The sequence below is a fragment of the Bos indicus genome, chromosome 25, assembly GCF_029378745.1.
Source record: "Bos indicus isolate NIAB-ARS_2022 breed Sahiwal x Tharparkar chromosome 25, NIAB-ARS_B.indTharparkar_mat_pri_1.0, whole genome shotgun sequence".
Taxonomy (NCBI): domain Eukaryota; kingdom Metazoa; phylum Chordata; class Mammalia; order Artiodactyla; family Bovidae; genus Bos; species Bos indicus.
The window spans coordinates 39,752,602-39,769,608 of record NC_091784.1 but is presented as its reverse complement, the minus strand read 5'-3'; the positions used below and the strand labels follow the sequence as shown (position 1 = coordinate 39,769,608).

The 17,007-nt window shown below is 49.0% G+C and overlaps 1 protein-coding gene across 6 annotated transcripts in view; it reads right to left on the bottom strand.

Annotated features, from left to right (window-relative positions):
- The window catches only part of RNF216 (ring finger protein 216), a 120,634-nt gene that overhangs the window by 60,508 nt on the left and 43,119 nt on the right, over window positions 1–17,007 (bottom strand). For 4 of the 6 annotated variants that reach the window (XM_019987622.2, XM_019987624.2, XM_070780247.1 and 1 more), the window contains 2 exons: window positions 16,658–16,806; window positions 16,087–16,165 (listed from right to left, as the gene is read on the bottom strand). In XM_019987622.2, coding sequence (XP_019843181.1) covers window positions 16,087–16,165; window positions 16,658–16,806 — 228 coding nt within the window. Of the gene's footprint in view, window positions 1–225; window positions 13,430–16,086; window positions 16,166–16,657; window positions 16,807–17,007 lie in introns of those variants that run through there. The other 2 variants (XR_011564141.1, XM_070780246.1) reach the window with 2 other exon arrangements.

The window sequence follows — 17,007 nt, the reverse complement described above, 5'->3', positions numbered from 1 at the left end:
CCTTAATGCTATGGTGTCCTGGCTCACAAGTCAAATCTGGTCTGTTGCCTCTTGTTGTAAATATGATCTTAACTAGACCACAGTCCTGTTCGTTTGTTCACGTACTGTCTATGGCTATGTGAAGCTACAAAGGCAAAGCTGAGCATCTGTGACTGGTCCAAAATTCCTAAAATGTTTAATATTTACTATCTTGCCCTTTATATTAAAAAAAAAAAGCCTGCCCACCTCTGGTGTATGTCCTTGTATGAACACGCACACGTGGTCTGTTCTGTTTCCTGCTGATGAACACGCAAGTGGAAAATGGGTGTCCTTAAGAATGAAACTGACCTGTCAGTGCTGGGAGGCACTAAGGCGGAGCAGGAGGGCAGAGCGGGACCTGGCTAGGGGGCCGGCGTGAAGAAGCAGGCTCAAAGAGGCACCTGCAGGGCAAGCCTAGCCTCCCAAAGTGTGACTTCTTCTTTTTAGAGGAAGTAAGGGGCAAACTGCAGGTCTCTGAATAAAAGGAAATCCCCCTTTGCTGTGTCAAAGCTACTCCCTGTGTCTGTGTTTTTCTTAGTTAGGCAAGGCCGCCTGAAGCATACTCTGACCAAATTAGGAAGCAAGCAGGCTGATGTCTCTGAGCCGGTCACCACATGGCCAGGACGCCCAGGCATGCGTAGACAGTGATGGGTGGGGAAGGGGAGACTCAGTCCAAGAGAGAAGTGCTGCTTGCTTGAGACATCAGCCTATCAAAATTACACTTAATAAGAATTAGTAATTGTTCTTGAAGATGAAATCCACTTCCTGCTTCTCATAAAAAAACAAGGGCTTCCAAGGTTTCTACAAGGAAAGACAGTGTGAGATGCACAGTAGAGAGGAATTCTGTGCAGAATTGTCCTGTTTACTCCAAGGGCAGTGAAGGTCTTGAGAGGCATCAAGGAAAAATACCAATTAGCTCTCTGATAGATTAATAGGATACTCAATTTTACACTACGGAGAAAAAAAGAACTTAGGAAGGTCATACGAAGAAAGACTTGTGTAAATTTCCATTTGAAGACCATTACCTCCTGGAAGGACAAGGTTTTAAACTAGTCCTACGCTTCCCAACGAGGTTGAGGGATGCGATGCTGAACCGTTCACACTGAGCTTGTTTCTGCCACCTCCATTCAGTGATATTCTCCTTCAGGAATGACTTTTGAGTTAACCTCTGGTTCTGAGCCAATGAGCTCAGAATCTACTCTGACCACCAGCACTATCTGGGCAATAAAATTTAACCTTGAAAATCCTTGCTTTCCTCCCAAATTTTCAGACCAGCAAAATTTTTGGACATGATTTTTATTCCCTTAGGAATGTGCTCAGCTCAGTCCCAGCACTCGCTATGAAATCAGATGTGCAGTTAAGAGTTAAGGTAAGTTTAAATGATGAAACAAACCTCAGTTCTCCTCTACAAGAAAATCTTTAAGGGAGCCAGGCTGAAAGATGCGGACACTGCTCCTGACTCAGCCGGAGAACAATGCCCTCTCTGGGGCGGCGGCTGCTCCCCTCGGAGAAGGCAGAGGCCCTGAACAGCCGTCCGCGCGGGTGGCCGTGCACTGGCGCAGGGCTCCTGTTGAAACACTGCTTTCTGTGCTGCCGCTCAGTTTGTGTCAAGCTGGCATCTGGGTTCCTTTGCCAGGTTGTACGGGGCAGGAAATTCGCAATCACTATCTCTGGAGCGCTCCGTATGTTGTCAAAACTGCTAAGCGTTTGCTTTCTATCTACCCTTTACCAACTCTGCACATTTAATTACAATCACCTAAAGGATCCATGAATTTTACTTATGAATTTAAAGGATACATGAGTTGACACTACACAGGTATTTGTCTGAAACCCTGGTTGACTGACATACAAACCCATCAACCAGGAACTGTGTTTCTGTTAGTCAAGATTTCTGTGACTCACCTGAGTCAAACCGTGCACCAGTGGACCGCTGAGGACACAGAGGGATTAGAGCGGTCCCTGACAAGGAGTTCCCATGTAACTCCAAGACGACGATTTGATCGCTTTCTCAGGCTGTGTGAACCGCCTGCTTCACATGCACAGTGAAGATGCCTGGGCTGTACGACTCCCCTCTACCCCTCATAAATCCCGCGTCTACAGTTACAGATGGAGAGAAGCAAATGCCAGTAGGAGAGTCACCTGGGCAGGCCCAGTGCTGTCCCCTCGACAGGGCTGGAACCACACCCTTGTTCCAGACGAGTGTGAGTGTGATGGCACCCAGGGGGCTGGCAGGCCCTCCACGCCCTGCTCCCTGCGATGGAAGCTGCTGCTCAGCAGCCTGGCCTACGCAGGGACGTGGGCCGGGCCACCGAGCCGCTGCGCCTCCCGTGGCGCGGTCCTCCCCCAGCACGTCTTCTGCTTTCTCACTGCAGAAGGCACATGGCTCTACGCGAGCTTCATTGCCCTTTTATGGTAGAAAAATGAATTGCCTGCCCAGCAGTGGAGCTGAGAGATGACAGAACGGAAAGTTGTCATTTGTTGTGGTTTTGGCAGCAAGCAAGTGTTCTCCTCTCAGCCACCCCTGGATGGACAGTGCACGCCTGGCATTCGGCAAGGGAAACGCACAGCCCCAGCCACACAGCTCCCCAGCGAGAGCCTAGCCTGCACAGCGACACACTTACTGAGGAGTGGCATCAAGCCTCATTTTTATGAAAATGCACCTTTTACAAAACAAGGCATCAAAAGGTTTGTGTTTTTGAGTCCCAGGAAACATGGTTCCAATCAGATCACATCTGAGGAACAGACCTCACTTCCTTGTACAACGAGGATGTGGGCCTGGAGCTGGGCAGCGAAGTGACCTCATTCTGGAGGAGGGGCTGTGGCTCTCCCTGCAGCCCAGCCAACCTGGGCCCTGTCTCCTGGATGGCTCAGGGGGACAGGGGAGGTACCATCAGCCCCAGATAAACGCAGCTCCTGGGAAAACACACCGATATCCAAGTCCCTGTGGTAATAACAGCAGTTGGTACCACAGGGCCGTAAATAGTTTGCATTTCTGTCAGGAGGCCCACAGGAAAAAAGCAGGCCTCCCAACAGCTGGGAAAACACGCTGTAAGAGGAAAATTTGGCAAATCTCTGTATGCACATCAGAGTTAGGGAAATCAGGCCCATCTGAGTGAGAAATTAAGCTTAATCCAACATGCTTTCGGCTGGAAAACAAGTCTTTTTAAATGTGTGGGGAAAAAACTCTGATGGTTACGTGGTTTCTTCCACGTTTAAAAAGCACCCAGGACTAAAAACAGCAAACACGCCAGTGTGGAGACACCGCAGAGCAGCAGCAGCTGCTGAAGGACGCGCCTGGCCTCTCGTTGGGCCCCCTTCCCAACACCCCTTCGACTCATGGGGGGCTGTGCACTGGGGAAGCCCCACTGCAGGGAGGAGCCTCCGGGACAACTGGGCTGATCGCGTCCACTGCTGGCCCCGAGCAGGCACCTCCACCGTCCCTCCTGCCCGCTGCCGCCCCTCCCCGGCAGCCCCCGATCAGCCCTCAGAAGACCGTGTTTCTTCAGGCCATCCAACCCCACTGAGACCTCCTGGAGAAGGAAGCACAAGCACTCGAGGCACTACGTAAACAAAGCAGCCTCGGGACTGAAGGGCCTGTTAACTTAGGGCCGTGGGAGCACCGTGTGACCCAGGCCTTGGGTCACCATGTCACCAGAAACGCCGCTTTACGATAACACCATTGACAAGACTGCCCAGATCCCCTAACGATCTGTACTTCAGCCCTCCCCACCTCCCACTCCCTCCCTCATGGCGCTCAAGCTCCACCCTTCTGGACCTGTGATCACTAACATCCGGGCTGTCAACAGCTCCCTGGAGTGCCCAGAACCAGACCCACTGTCCCCACTCTGCCCTGCGAAGCCCTCGCAATCTGGGGTCTGCATCTCTTCCCAGTCCACGTCCTCCTGTTCCGTCACACCGCCTGCTGGCTGGCCACTCACGTTGCTTCGCTCACGTCAGAGGCCCGGTCCCCTGCTCCACCCACTAGGCCGCAGTCAGGCCGAGACCCTGCTCCTGCACAAGCGTTTCCTGATGGTGTGCTCACCCAACTCTGGGAGCAGCTGCCGTCACAGCTCCCATCCTCGCGGGGCTGGCTTCCCCTGCTCAGAGCTCAGGAGGGCTGTGGCTGCCCCTGTTGCGTTTCTTCAGGCCTGGCAGCGCTCAGTCAGTATCTGAATGACCAGATCTGACCAGAGCCCCACAGGGCAGAGTCCCACCTGCCCTGCCACAAGTCTAGGCTGAGGGGGTGGCTCACAAACGTGTTAAGAGAAGAGGGAAAAAATGCCAGAGACGATTAGGGGCAAGACCCTGTGGGGGCTTCTGCATGGTGACCAGACAAAAGTTTTTAAGAAGGACTGAATCCAGAGAAAGAGAGGGAAGGACCCACAAGGGTGCCACCTGGAAAAAAAAGACCCAAGCTGGCAGAGATAAGGTCAGGTCAGAGCGGGTGCTGGCCTCGGAGAGAATTAAAAGGCCAGAGGGCTGTGGTAACAACACAGGGAGCAACAGATGTTTTTAGCAGCAAAATGTGACAGAAGAGGGGAGAGAAAGGCAAAAGGACAAGCTGTTGTCAAAGACAAGAGGAAAAAAACCGTGATCTGTTTCACTCTCTTTGGGCTAAAATGTGGATCAGCTTATCAGACATAGGGAGCTTCTGAAACTTAAAATGCTTTGCATATTCATGCTTCTGATGGGAAATAAAACTGAAAAGTGCTTTTATGGGGCTACAGGGATCTGGTCTGAGAAATTCTCTTAGCCTACTTCTCTTTGAAAACCAAATGTCAATGCCAGTTTGAAAGTCCTCAGTATTCTAGAAATCAGAGCCTCTGGACTGGAAGGACACTCAAAAGGTCATCTGGTCTCCCTCCTGGCCTCAAGAGTGGACTGCAGGTTGCAAGGCATCCCAAAGGAAGAGAATCTGTTGAGGGCTGTGCCTGAGCCTCTGGCAGGGCTCTGCACCAGGCCCCAGGACCCTATTTCACTGGTTACGGGATGGCCCAGTAACCGATTCAGGATTCCTGACAGGCAGCTCAAGTCTGTTTTCCCAGGGAGGCTGGAAAACATCAGGGTTCCACCAGGTGTACAGAAGAATCTCACACCTACAGAGAAACCCCACACACGCAACCCTCACTCCTCGGGGATGATGAGCCCTTTAATCTTCCCACAAACAGCTGCTGACATTGTCCTGTTATGTCACGAATTGTCCTCATCTCTTAAGGAAGTGACTACGCCATGAAATAGAACACTTCAGTGCAGGGTCTCACCCGTTTCCAAGAGTGAGGTACCCTCAAAGCAGCAAAGCAAAGTAGGTCAGAGCACAGACACAGAATTCAAACCCATCTAGATTTCTATTGTTTTTCAAATCGCCTTGTTATGAAAAAACAGAAATACACACAACCATAAATAATATAATGAACCGCATGTATCCATCACTCGTGTTTATAAACTACTAGCTCGTGACCTATCTTGGCTCCCCTAAACTCTGTCTGCTCTGCCATTCTCCCTCTTCCAGTACAATTTCCAAGCAAATCACAGACTATACATCACTTCATTTATAAATATTTCAGTTTGTATCTCTAAAAGACAAGGACTCTTAAAAAAACCAACCTATCATACCAAAAGCACACCTAAAAACACACAAATAATGATAAGAAAACCCCAGATTTGATTCCTGATGTCGACACCTGCTGGCTACATGACTTTGAGGGGACCAGGGGCAGAAAGCCCCTCAAACCCAGCAGGAGCTCTACTGGCAGGCACCAGGACTTCTGCGGTCTCAACACTGATGCTTCTGGGGCTTCCCTGGTGGCTCAGGTGGTAAAGAATCCGCCTGCAATGCGGGAGACCTGGGTTCAATCCCTGGGTTGGGAAGATCCCCTGGAGAAGGGAAAGGCTACCCACTCCAGTATCCTGGCCTGGAGAAGTCCATGGACAGTACAGTCCGCCGTCACCTCAAGGAGCCCTGGCAGGACGGGCTCTGACCCTCAGCAGGGCAGTGCACCAGCTTTCGCCTGGGCTCCTCCCACTGACCTCGGCGGACTGCCCTTGGTTTCCTAGCGCTGCTCTGAGTTATCAACGTGGTTCCCAGTCCATCTTCTCAAGGGACACTAGCATGTAATACAGACGCAGAGCACATAGCTGCCATGCGGCTTCCAGAGACGGCAGAGCTGGCTCCTTAGCCTGTTACACTGGAGACGAAGGGCAGTGGGTGACGTGGGTCTGCGTGGTCGATCCCACCTGGCCTCTGGGGACAAGAGAGGTCCTTCTCATTCTCGGTATGTTTGTCTCAAAGTCAGGGAGGACACTGAAGAGTAAAAGACCATTTACATTCTCTGCGAGCACAGAGCAATCAGAAAATGACCTTGAATTCAACAGTAAACACAAGAAATTCCACCCAGAGGCAGCTTCAGCAGAGGCTCCATTCTGATCTTGCCTGAACACCCCTCTGTGCTGCCTCGTCCCTTGCCTACATTCCTTCTCCCTGACACAGACACCCAGGAGGGTACGGGGTGTTTTCCTGCTTGTGTTATTACCATAGCAACAATTTCTCTTCCACCTGGAAGGCTGGAAGCCCTGCAGCGCTCTGTGCTGAGAATGCGAAGGGGGGACACGACCGCTCTGCACTCCACACATGTGCAACCCCCTCCCTTCTCAAGGACGTCACGACGAGGATCACTAAAATTAAGATGCTGACGCCAGTAACACACAATGAGTGTAAAGACAAAAAGGAGGCAAGGACTCTATAAAAGGGTATTTTGTAGATTACCAATTCTTGAAGAATTTTTAACAGGAGGCCTTTTTTTAAAAAAAAACACATGAGATTTCTAAAGGCTCTGACTTGAAATGCATCTTTCCTTTGATGAGGCCACAGGCACAGAAAAATGCATTAAGTGATATTAGCAAAATGTCTGAAAGCACTAAACAAGTACCGTGGTTTCCAGCAAGAGAGGCACTTGAGAGCTTCTGATGCCCGAACGGTGCCTGAACAGAGGGAGGCTGTTAGCAGTCTGATAAGCAATGGCCAAAGGCGGCCAGAAAATCCACGAAAAAGGGTCAGAGTTTCTATTTAATGAAGTGCGCAAACAAACCTGTTAATCCACAGCATCTTTTTAAGTACCACAGTGTATTTTAGTAGAGACCAAAACAACCATAGACAGACAAGGAGCTGTGTCTTCTGCTAAAGGACAGTAAGAGGAAAGGCAAGCAGCCCCCACCTCCAGGCCTGCCGGCCGCATTGCACGTGGGGGTGAAGGCCAAGACACAAAGGGCAGCGCACTCCTACGAAGACCGTGACCGACGACTGGGCCATGGAGGTGAACCACGATTGTTAAAAATCTTCCCTCTGCGACTAACTGAGTTCTCCAGCAAAACGTACTATCTGTTTTGTCTCCAGGCCTTTCCCACACTCAACTCTTTGAATATCGTTCCCTGGGAGGCCAATCCTTCTGAACAGGGATAAACAAAAAATCAACAAGAAACCTGAAGGGAGGGGACCCGGCAGTGGAGCGGCTGAGACACGGAGGGCAAACCCACGAGCAGCCTGCTTCAAGGCACAGCTCTCCCCAGGGCGGAACGGGGCTCTCCTCTCAACCTCAATGCTGTGGGCTCAAGCGACAGCAGTCATTTGACAGAACAGACTGGTCAGCAAAAAATTTAGCTTCAAAAACCTATCCCCTCTCCACTGTGGCATGCTAGTAAGAAATGAAATTTTATGAGTACATGATTTGAAAAATTAAGTGGTGGTGTTCAGTCGCTACGTCGTGTCTGACTCTTAGCGACCCCATGGCCTGCAGCCCACCAGGCTTCTCTGTCCTCCACTATCTCCCAGAGTTTGCTCAAATTCATGTCCATGGAGTCAGTGATGCTATCGGAGGTAAGTGAGGAGTCCTCTTTTGGCCCTCTGACGGGACTTTACAACTGTCCCCATTAGGAGAACTCTGTGATTCTGCGGTAGCAGGTTCTACAAACCTGGGGGAGGAAGCGCCTCCTGTCTAGGAGTTCCTTTGCTCACCTGAGTCTGCCCGTCACCTGCACACACTCGGCATCAGTCTCCACCTTCCCTGAAGGGCAGCGACTGCTTTACTGAGACAAGTGACGGCCAGCGGGGCAAGCACCTGAGTTACATTGTGTCGTTTAATGCAAACCAACCCCCCCCACCCCGACCAGGCCCCGGGTACAGATTTATATAGAGATACAACTGACAGCCATTTACAAAAGCTCCATCAAACAGGTGCAACTGTTCTCATTTTACAGATAAAGGAAATGTGGCTCAGGGAGATGACATATCTACCTAGGTCATGATGCCGAAAAGAGGAAGAGCCCGGATTAACCAAGAGAGGTTTAAGAGCAAAAGCCTTGTGTTAACCACTCCTCTAGACTGTCTGCTTAGCTGCCTCATGAACAAAGGCTAGGGCACCCAGCAAAGGACTGGCCCTGGAGCAGGGCGTGGAAGAACACTTCTCATGCAACTGTTTCAAAAAGAACTCTCAAAACAGAGAATTTACCAATACAGCTCAGCAAAAAAAGTACTCATCCCACACAATGCTGACACAGGAGAAAGGAAAGGCTCTTCATCCTGAACTGAACAGGAAGTTCTGTGATCTGTCCCCTAGAAGGTGGCCAACATCTTAACCATTTAAAATGGCTTCATTAAGAAGCACTGAATGTTCTCCGAGGGCAGGACAGAGCAATGCCCATTTCCTGGGTGCAAGGAAGGTCAGCAAATACCCAAGGCCCAGGCTGCTGTTCAGGCCCCGAAGTCTACCATGAGAGCTCAGTGTCTGGACCACCTTGGCTCTGAAATGCATGTCACCACCTGTTGGAAAGTCAGCAGCTGACTTCCGAGTGTCGAGGGGAGAGATCCGAGGGGCTGTGCCAGCCCCCGCTGAGAAAGCTGAGACGGCAGCGCTGCTGGTGCCCGCTCACCAGGCCTGTAACTTTGGACACCTCACGGGTGCTGTCCCAGCCCGCCGCAGAAGCAAATACGCAGCAAAGGGAGTCTCGTGAACGTTTTCTCAGTGGATGTAAAAGTTATGCTGACACTATACAATGTACTATTACGTGTACAATGGCATTGTATCTAAAAAAGTTACATACAGACTTAATTAAAAAATACTTTATTGCCAAAGAATGTTTAACCATCACCTGAGCCTTCAGCGGGTCATAATCCTTGTGTGATAGTAATATCAAAGATCACTGACCACAGATCACCATAACAAATATAATAATAAAAGTCTGAAATAAGGCAAGAATTATTAAAATATGCCACAGAGACACAAAGTGAGCAAATGCTGTTGGAAAAACAGCAACAGACTTGCTCAATGCAGGGCTGACAGAAGCCTTCCATTTGTAAAAAAAATAAAAATAAAAAACTGCAGTATCTGTGAAGTGTAATAAAATGAGGTATGACTGTATAAGAATAAAAACTATTTCTGTACAGTTGAGGGGAAGCAAAAATAAATGTTTTATTCATATTGGCATTTCAGTGTAATGCAAGCATATTTTTACCTTTCCCTATTTTGGGTACATATCTATCTCCTTTTAAAATAACTACTGCAAACAACAGCAGAGATGGTATTTATTCAAGTTTTATTAGGGAAGGCAGAGTAGGAAGAGGTAAGCAATATTTGCCTTTATTCTTCCTGGAAACACACAAACACACATCCCTAACTGGAAGATGTGGCTTCTCAAACACAGTGTTTAATGTGCTAAGATGTCAAGTAAAGAAGTGTGTGGATTTGAGACACTATGATGAACAGACTCACTATGCTATTCACTATGGGGAATTTTAAAAACTGGAAGCTGACAAAAATATTAAGACAAAGAGAGTTAAATCCTGAAACCTCGCTGTTTTAATGCCAGCTCTGCTCAGCGCTCAGCGGGGGATGGCTCACAGGGATGGCCTTTGGGATCCACTCTGGGCTGTGTGTGGCGGCAGGGAGGCCCCACTTCGGGTTCTCAGCACCACCACTTTCCCTAGATGGACACTGCCTTGGATGCCTCTGGGACCAATGGGAGACCAGGGCCTCACAAAGCACCCTTCCTGTCACACCTGCACACCGCTGCAGCCTGAGCTCTTAAGTGGTTCAGCCGGAGCCCCCGGGGTCTGAAGGAAGTGACACCTCGGGAGAAGCAGGGGCAGCTGAACGCTGAGGAGGAGTTCCCACCCCACCTCACTCCTGTGCACTTGCATCATGCAGCGTGGACTTCCACGCCAGTAGATGAGCCCTCATCTCGTGATTTAAAAATCCTTTTGTTATCCAGACATTTGGTTCTTCTCAACATTACTCCCTGAATAAAGGTCCTCCCTGAGAATCCTCCTGAACAAGAGGATCAGGCTTCATTCACATCTAGATATACGTAAAGGCCTGTGCTCAGCACAGGGGTCAGCTGACTGGCTGGGCCTCAAATTACAGTGTGGCCAGTAAGTGCCAACCGTCCACTGTCACAGCTGGAACTGCCCTGGCACTGACAGCTGGTCCGGGTTCATTTACATTCTCTCCACGCAGCCACTGAGCTACTGCAGGCGGCTGCAGATGTCTGTTTTTTAGCAACAAACTGGTTCACTGCAGATGTGAATTTTGGTGATATTCTACTGCTGTCGAGTCAGTTAACACTGAATGCTACCAAGGACAGGATGGGGCCTGGAAAGCATGAAAAAAGATGAGCAGAGAAGAAGCTGGCAGGTGAGAAAGCTACATAAAAACAAGGGTAAGTGACACTGGGAAAAGATGAGAGCTTACACAATCACGTTTACATTCTTGGGCTCCACTAGAAGACATCAAGCAAAGGGGTCTCAATGGTTATTCTGATTAAAGTCCCACCACCAGCCATCTCCTCAATAGCACCAGCTTCATAAGTATTCCTAAACCTACCTTTCCAGAAAGCTCTACTTACACCTCTGAGTTTAGAGAGCAAAGTCATGATTCTAGACCGGTAGAAAGAGGCCCCACAGGGAAATTTCTGACCCTAAAAAATATTCCAGAAGCATCACTTTCAAATCTCTTAATTTAATATCCCACAGTCCCAACTCAAACACATCCAATCCACTCCTAAAAGCAGCATGTTAAAAACAAACTGATGAATTCTTTATCTGAGAATACACAGGACGCTGAGGGCCTTGACAATGGCATTCCATCACATCAATGAAACAAAGACTCTCTCCACATTTCATCAAAGATACAGTGTCTTATTCTTTCAGGATCTCAGGGGAATGATTCCAGGCATTCAAGCCCTCCTCCAGATAATGCATTCATATAAATGCCTCATCTCAGAGTGACAAGCTCCTGGAAATTTAACTGGAGTTCAGATTACTGGCAGTGACAATGCAATAGGGGAGCAGATGCCCTTAGTCTCAAAAGGGCCAAACTGGCTTGTGGCTCATTTATTAAAGAGGAGGAATCCTCAAGGACCAATGGCTGGTTCAGCCATCTAGCTGAAGAGAAAGTACGTCATCAGGAGAACAGGTACAAGTGAAAAAGGTAACAGCATCTGCCCTAACAACAATGACATCTCTGATATTAAATTCTGAATGAGCAGAGAGTGGTCCGCTTTGGTACTAAACCTAAAAGAATTCTGTAAGTTCTTCCAAGACTGTTTCGCTGACACACACACTTTTGAAATGCCCAAGAGAAAACCTTTCCTCGTGGAGTGTTAGTGCCACCTTGTGGCCAATCTCTCCATGGCTCCTGGAGGAGGAAATGGCACCCCACTGCAATATTCTTGCCTGGGAAATCCATGGACAGAGGGGCCTGGAGGGCTGCACGCCACGGGGTCACGAAGAGTGGAACGTGACTGAGCACGCACACTCACACAGTAACAATTCACTTTTAAGTTCTCCCTTCTTTTCAAAGGACAGGTGGCAAGTTCTTGGTAAGTATCAACTGCTAACTGGCTGTCACTGTCCCTTGAGAGAGCTTTCCCTTCATCTTTCACACTGGGCCAGACGCGAGTCTAGAACGTGAATGCGCCTGTGCTCAGGTGAGGGTCGAGTCCTGGAGCACACTGCAGTGGACAGACTGTGTGATGCAGCCTCTTCACTGTAAAGCACCACTGAGGGACGTCAAGAGTTGTGAACCACTGGAGAGATTATTTTCAACTTAGATAGCAAGACTCTTAAGGTCATACTTTCCCTAAACTCACCCATGAATTGCCTCCGGTGACCTAACTCCTACAGGGCCTCACTCCAGCCCCCTCGAGTTTCCACATTCCATTCTGTTTTTCCCCAGGACTCCCTCCTTTCAATGTTTCTTATTCCTGACTCCAAAACCCTCCTACAGCCTAGATCTCCCCTGTGCTCCTGACCGTAGTCACGTTCCAAATAAATACTGAGCACCTGATGTGTGCCAGGCCCTGGGAAAAGGACACTTACTGAATACTTCCACTCTCAAAACTCAACACGTCCAAAACAGAGTTGATCACCTCTCCTGGAACCTTTTTCTAATCTATTTCCAATTCTGTGTGAATAGTTCATCATCCACTCAGAGGTTCAAACCAGAAAAATGAGTCATCCAGGTTTCTCCCCACCCCCACAGTCAAACCACCTCTTTCTAATCCTATCTCCCTACCGTCTCTCCTCTTCTCCACTCCCACTGTTAGCTCTGGTTCTCATGATCTGTACCAGTCAGAATGTGCTAGGTTTGCTGCTGGAACAAACTCAAAATTCAATAGCTCAAAACAAACTTATTTCTACATGTCTATCTTGGCAGAAGGAAAAGACAGTGAAAGATATGCTCTCTCTCCTTTTGAAATTGGGGTAACAACAACATAACATGGATTCTACCTTATTAAGGGCAGATTGAAAGACTGAAGGCAGGAGCAGGGGACGACAGAGGATGAGATGGTTGGATGGTATCACTAACTCAATGAATATGAGTTTGAGCAAACTCCAGGAGACGGTGAAGGACAGGGAAGCCTGGTGTGCTGCAGTCCTTGGGATTGCAAAAAGGAAGCCACAACTAAGTGACTGGACAACTACCTCATCAACACATTTTAAGCATACAGTTCAGTACGTTAACTACACGGACACTGCTGTGTGGCACATCTCTAAAACTTCCGCATTTTGTGCGACTGAAGTTCAGGTAACTCGTGTCTCCTGCACTGGCCTGCAGATTCCTAATCACTGGACTGCCAGGGTTGTCCTAGACTGGCCTTTCATGGGGAAAAACCTTCACCAATCTATCAGGCAATAGATTATGGAAGACTCTCAACCTTCTCTGGATGCCCCTTCTCTAGACTTATGCGTGTAGATTTCCAGTTTAGAGAGGTTTTCTGTTTTGGGGAGTCTGCCATCTCTTGCTCCCTCTGGTGTCTGTCTGCAGTACTGCAGGTTCTCTGGAGCTGCTGTGAGACGCCCAGCTTTTTCTTCTTAGCAGCCTTTATGTGAGCTTCCCAGGTGGCGCGGTGGGTGAACAATCTATATGCAATGAGGGTTAGGGTTAGGGTTCAATCCCTGGGTCAGGAACATCCCCTGGAAGAGGGCATGGCAACCCTCTCCAGCATTCTTGCCTGTAGAACCCCATGGACAGAGGAGCCTGGAGGGCTATGGTCCATGGGGTCACAAAGAGTCAGGCATGACTGAAGCAACTGAGCAAGCAGCCCTTGGGCATCCAGAGTATGGTGGGTCTCATTAGTGCTCTGAGTTGGGCAAGAGAGAAACGAGCCCTGTAAAGAGCTCTCCACTCCCCAAAACCTGGAAGGTTGGATATGTATGTCCCACTTTTCGTTTCCCCTCGAGGCAAAAGCCACAGAGATGTAACGGCCTCTGTCTGCGACACTACGAGCTTTGGGAACAGCAGCAAGCCTCTCAGCTCTCTTTTGTTCCCAGAGGCCTCCAGGCATCTAGAGTATGCAGGGCCCTGTCAGGGCTGAATCAAGTCAGACAGAAACCAGTCCCCTGGGCAGTAACCCAAAAAACTGGAACACTGGATGCACGTTCCAACTCTTCCCCTCTCCAAGCAGAGGCTGGGAACTAGGGTTTTCTCCTGCTCTCTCTACACTAAGCCAAGGAAAGTGGCAAAGGCGAGCGAACGTTTGCTAGCCCAAACCACTGCCTTTGTCCTCGGTGATCTGAAACCTGGTGCTCCCTCCTGGCCGTGCTTAGACTCAGGAAAGGTACAAGCCAGCCCCTTGGGGAAGTTCTCTGAGAAGTCTGAGTATCAGATGTATGTCCCAGTCTGCTCGTCACCTCCCCAAGGGGATGTGAGGAGTTGGGCGTTTCCTCCATGTGTGCTGCATGTGCTAGGGGAAGGACTCTGGGGGTGAGTTCCATTAATTTCCCTACCAGCTGACTGCGCTGTCTGGAGTACAGGAGCCATGTAACTGGTTTCAAGATTTCTCACAAGGGTCTGGTCCATGTATTGCTAAATCAAGTGTTTCTGGGGAGGAGGAGAGTTTGGGGCTACCTATTCCATCCCCTTGCTGACATCACTTCTAAGCGCATGTTTTACCATGCTTCCTGCAAGTGACCTCTCATCCACACTCACACTGCATTGGCCCACAGAAACTCTCCAAGTTCAGCAGGGGGTGTACGTTCCTCCCACAGAGAGGAAGCAAAATACTCGTTTTTTCTGCCTAGGGTCTTAAGAGCCAGCCTGAAGGAGGCTTCTGCTGACATCCCAGGTTGGATGATCTCAGATACTCACGGGGCACTGTTTCAGACTCCCACGTACCCTGACACCTTCCTGTAACTGTCTTTGGCCTTCCAAATCGTACACAAGCACTTTCACTGGCAGAGTCTAATCTGGCATCATACCAGGAAATGTAATTTCTAGCTCAAGCTTAGCAATTCATGGAGACTCCCGAGGTGAGCAGGTGACAGCGATGTGCAGCTCTCACCTAGATCACTCAACAGCCAGACCAACTTCTGCTGTTTCAGCCCCAGCCCCCACCTCAGGATGGTGCCGAAGGCCTGCATGCATGGCCCTGGCCCCTCCCAGCTCATGAGCCTGAGCCCATCTTGTCACACTCGCAGTACCAGTCGCCTCCAGGAGGGGACTGCCTCCTGGACCCAGAACATTCCACACCTTCACTTTCACGTCACTCCCACCCTGCCCTTCCTGCGGCTGCCGCCTCCTTGCTCTCTGTGCCCTAGCTCAGGCCCCGCCTTCCCAAGCGTTCTAGTGGTGGACACACGGGGACCACGCAGGACAGTCAACCACTCTGCTTTCTTAGTTCCAAGATGCCAGAGACTACAGCCTGGGATGGGAACAAATTACTAAATGGATACATCAACTGTAAGAAAATATCCAGATTTTACACAGAAATATTAATGTTGAAAACAAAATGGGTAATTAGTCTGTCAGTCTAGCTTCTTCTTCCTTTTCCAATATCCACTTTCATTTCTTCACTTTCCAAAAGGGCAGAGGGTGGGGGAGATTTTAACATTCAACTCTCCTCATTCTATTTCAGAAAAATGGCTGAAAATATACTTGCCTAGGTAGATGCCAATACAATATTCCTTAAAAACTTTTAAGTGGCTTATATAAACGGTTGACAAATTTCAAGACACTCTCAGCTCACGAAGTAGGAGTCAAAGAAGAAAGACTTTCAGCAGCAAGGTGATTGGACAGCTTTGGTCTCACCCTACACGACCAGTCCATATGAGAACAGCTGAGGAAGTCATCTACCAAATGTGACAGAGATGCCACCATGGTGCCCAGTTCTGTTAATCAAAGAAATACCATGTGGACTTCGAAGGTGGCAGGCTGTGTGAATGCACATGTGAAAAGAAGCGTTTGAGCACAACAGGATGGTGAGAGAGCAAGCAAGAAAAATACTAGCACAGTGGAAACACAAAATCCTTCACGTTCTACACTACAGTATCTGCCCTTGAGGAAGATGGCATAAACCAGGGATCCAGAGCTATGTGATTAAATTCTGTAGGTGGCCCCCACCTCTGAGACAAAGTCAACCACCTCACAAGGTACCAAATTAATCTGCTTTCATGCAAAGGAGAGCACTCCGATCCTCCTCAGGGGTCAGCATGCAGAGGACCAGCAGGGACTGTGCCACTAAGGCGGTCTATAATACCAAATTCAAATGTGAGTCTAGAAAAGGCATTTGCCACCCTACCTTTCGACAGCGAGGATTGGGACAACTGAACCTCTTCACGTCACTGTCCAGGAGAGCAGGAAAGCTGCAGGAGGGGCACCTAGAATCAGAGCAGCAGAAGGAGGTTATTCAGAACACTGAAGTCTGACTGTTCATTCTAAGATGGAGTATTCAGCTGGAGAGTCACACCTCCCTTTACTCCTTACTTTTCATTAAAACACAGACGGAGGCTCTCTGTGCTGGCTCTCACCAGGAAAGCAGGTGCCATTCTGAGTCCCGCCTCAGTGCAAACCACTCAGTAAACATACCCTTCTGAGAACTCTACACGTCACCTCTTTTGGCTCAATGCACAAGGACTACAGCTAGAAGCCAGATGATTAAGAGGTGCCATGGAATGGAGGTAAAAATCTGAATTGCAGATTTTTCCATTAATAAAATTATCCTCTTATTTCAAAGCAAGAAATGCCAGAAAACCTGCAGCTAGGACTCTGCCACAGAATTTCACTGTCAAAATAAAAGGGCCCAGGGCAGTGTAAGTCTTCCTAATGGGGAACGAGTTGACAGATGACATTCTCTGACTCTCAGAACTCACCTGACAAGCTCATCAGCGTAGGCTGCTGCAACTTCTTCCTCTGCTTTTCGCTCATAGTATTTATACAGGATGGTCTGGGGAAGCACCTTCTCCAGTTCACTGGCTGGGAATGAGCATGTGCAGCTGCCCTCCATACAGCTGAGCTCTGACTAGAATGACACCGCCAGGAGAAGAAGGGGAAAAAAATTTAACCCAAGTTTTTAGAAGCACACACACAAATTTCAGTGGTTAAATGCATCTTGCAATGGAAAGAAAATAAACAGTGGTTCAGAACCAGACTCCGAGACGGTAAAGGTCCCCTCTTTGAGAAAGCACTCTCAAAATAAGAAAACCATGAAATAAAAACACAA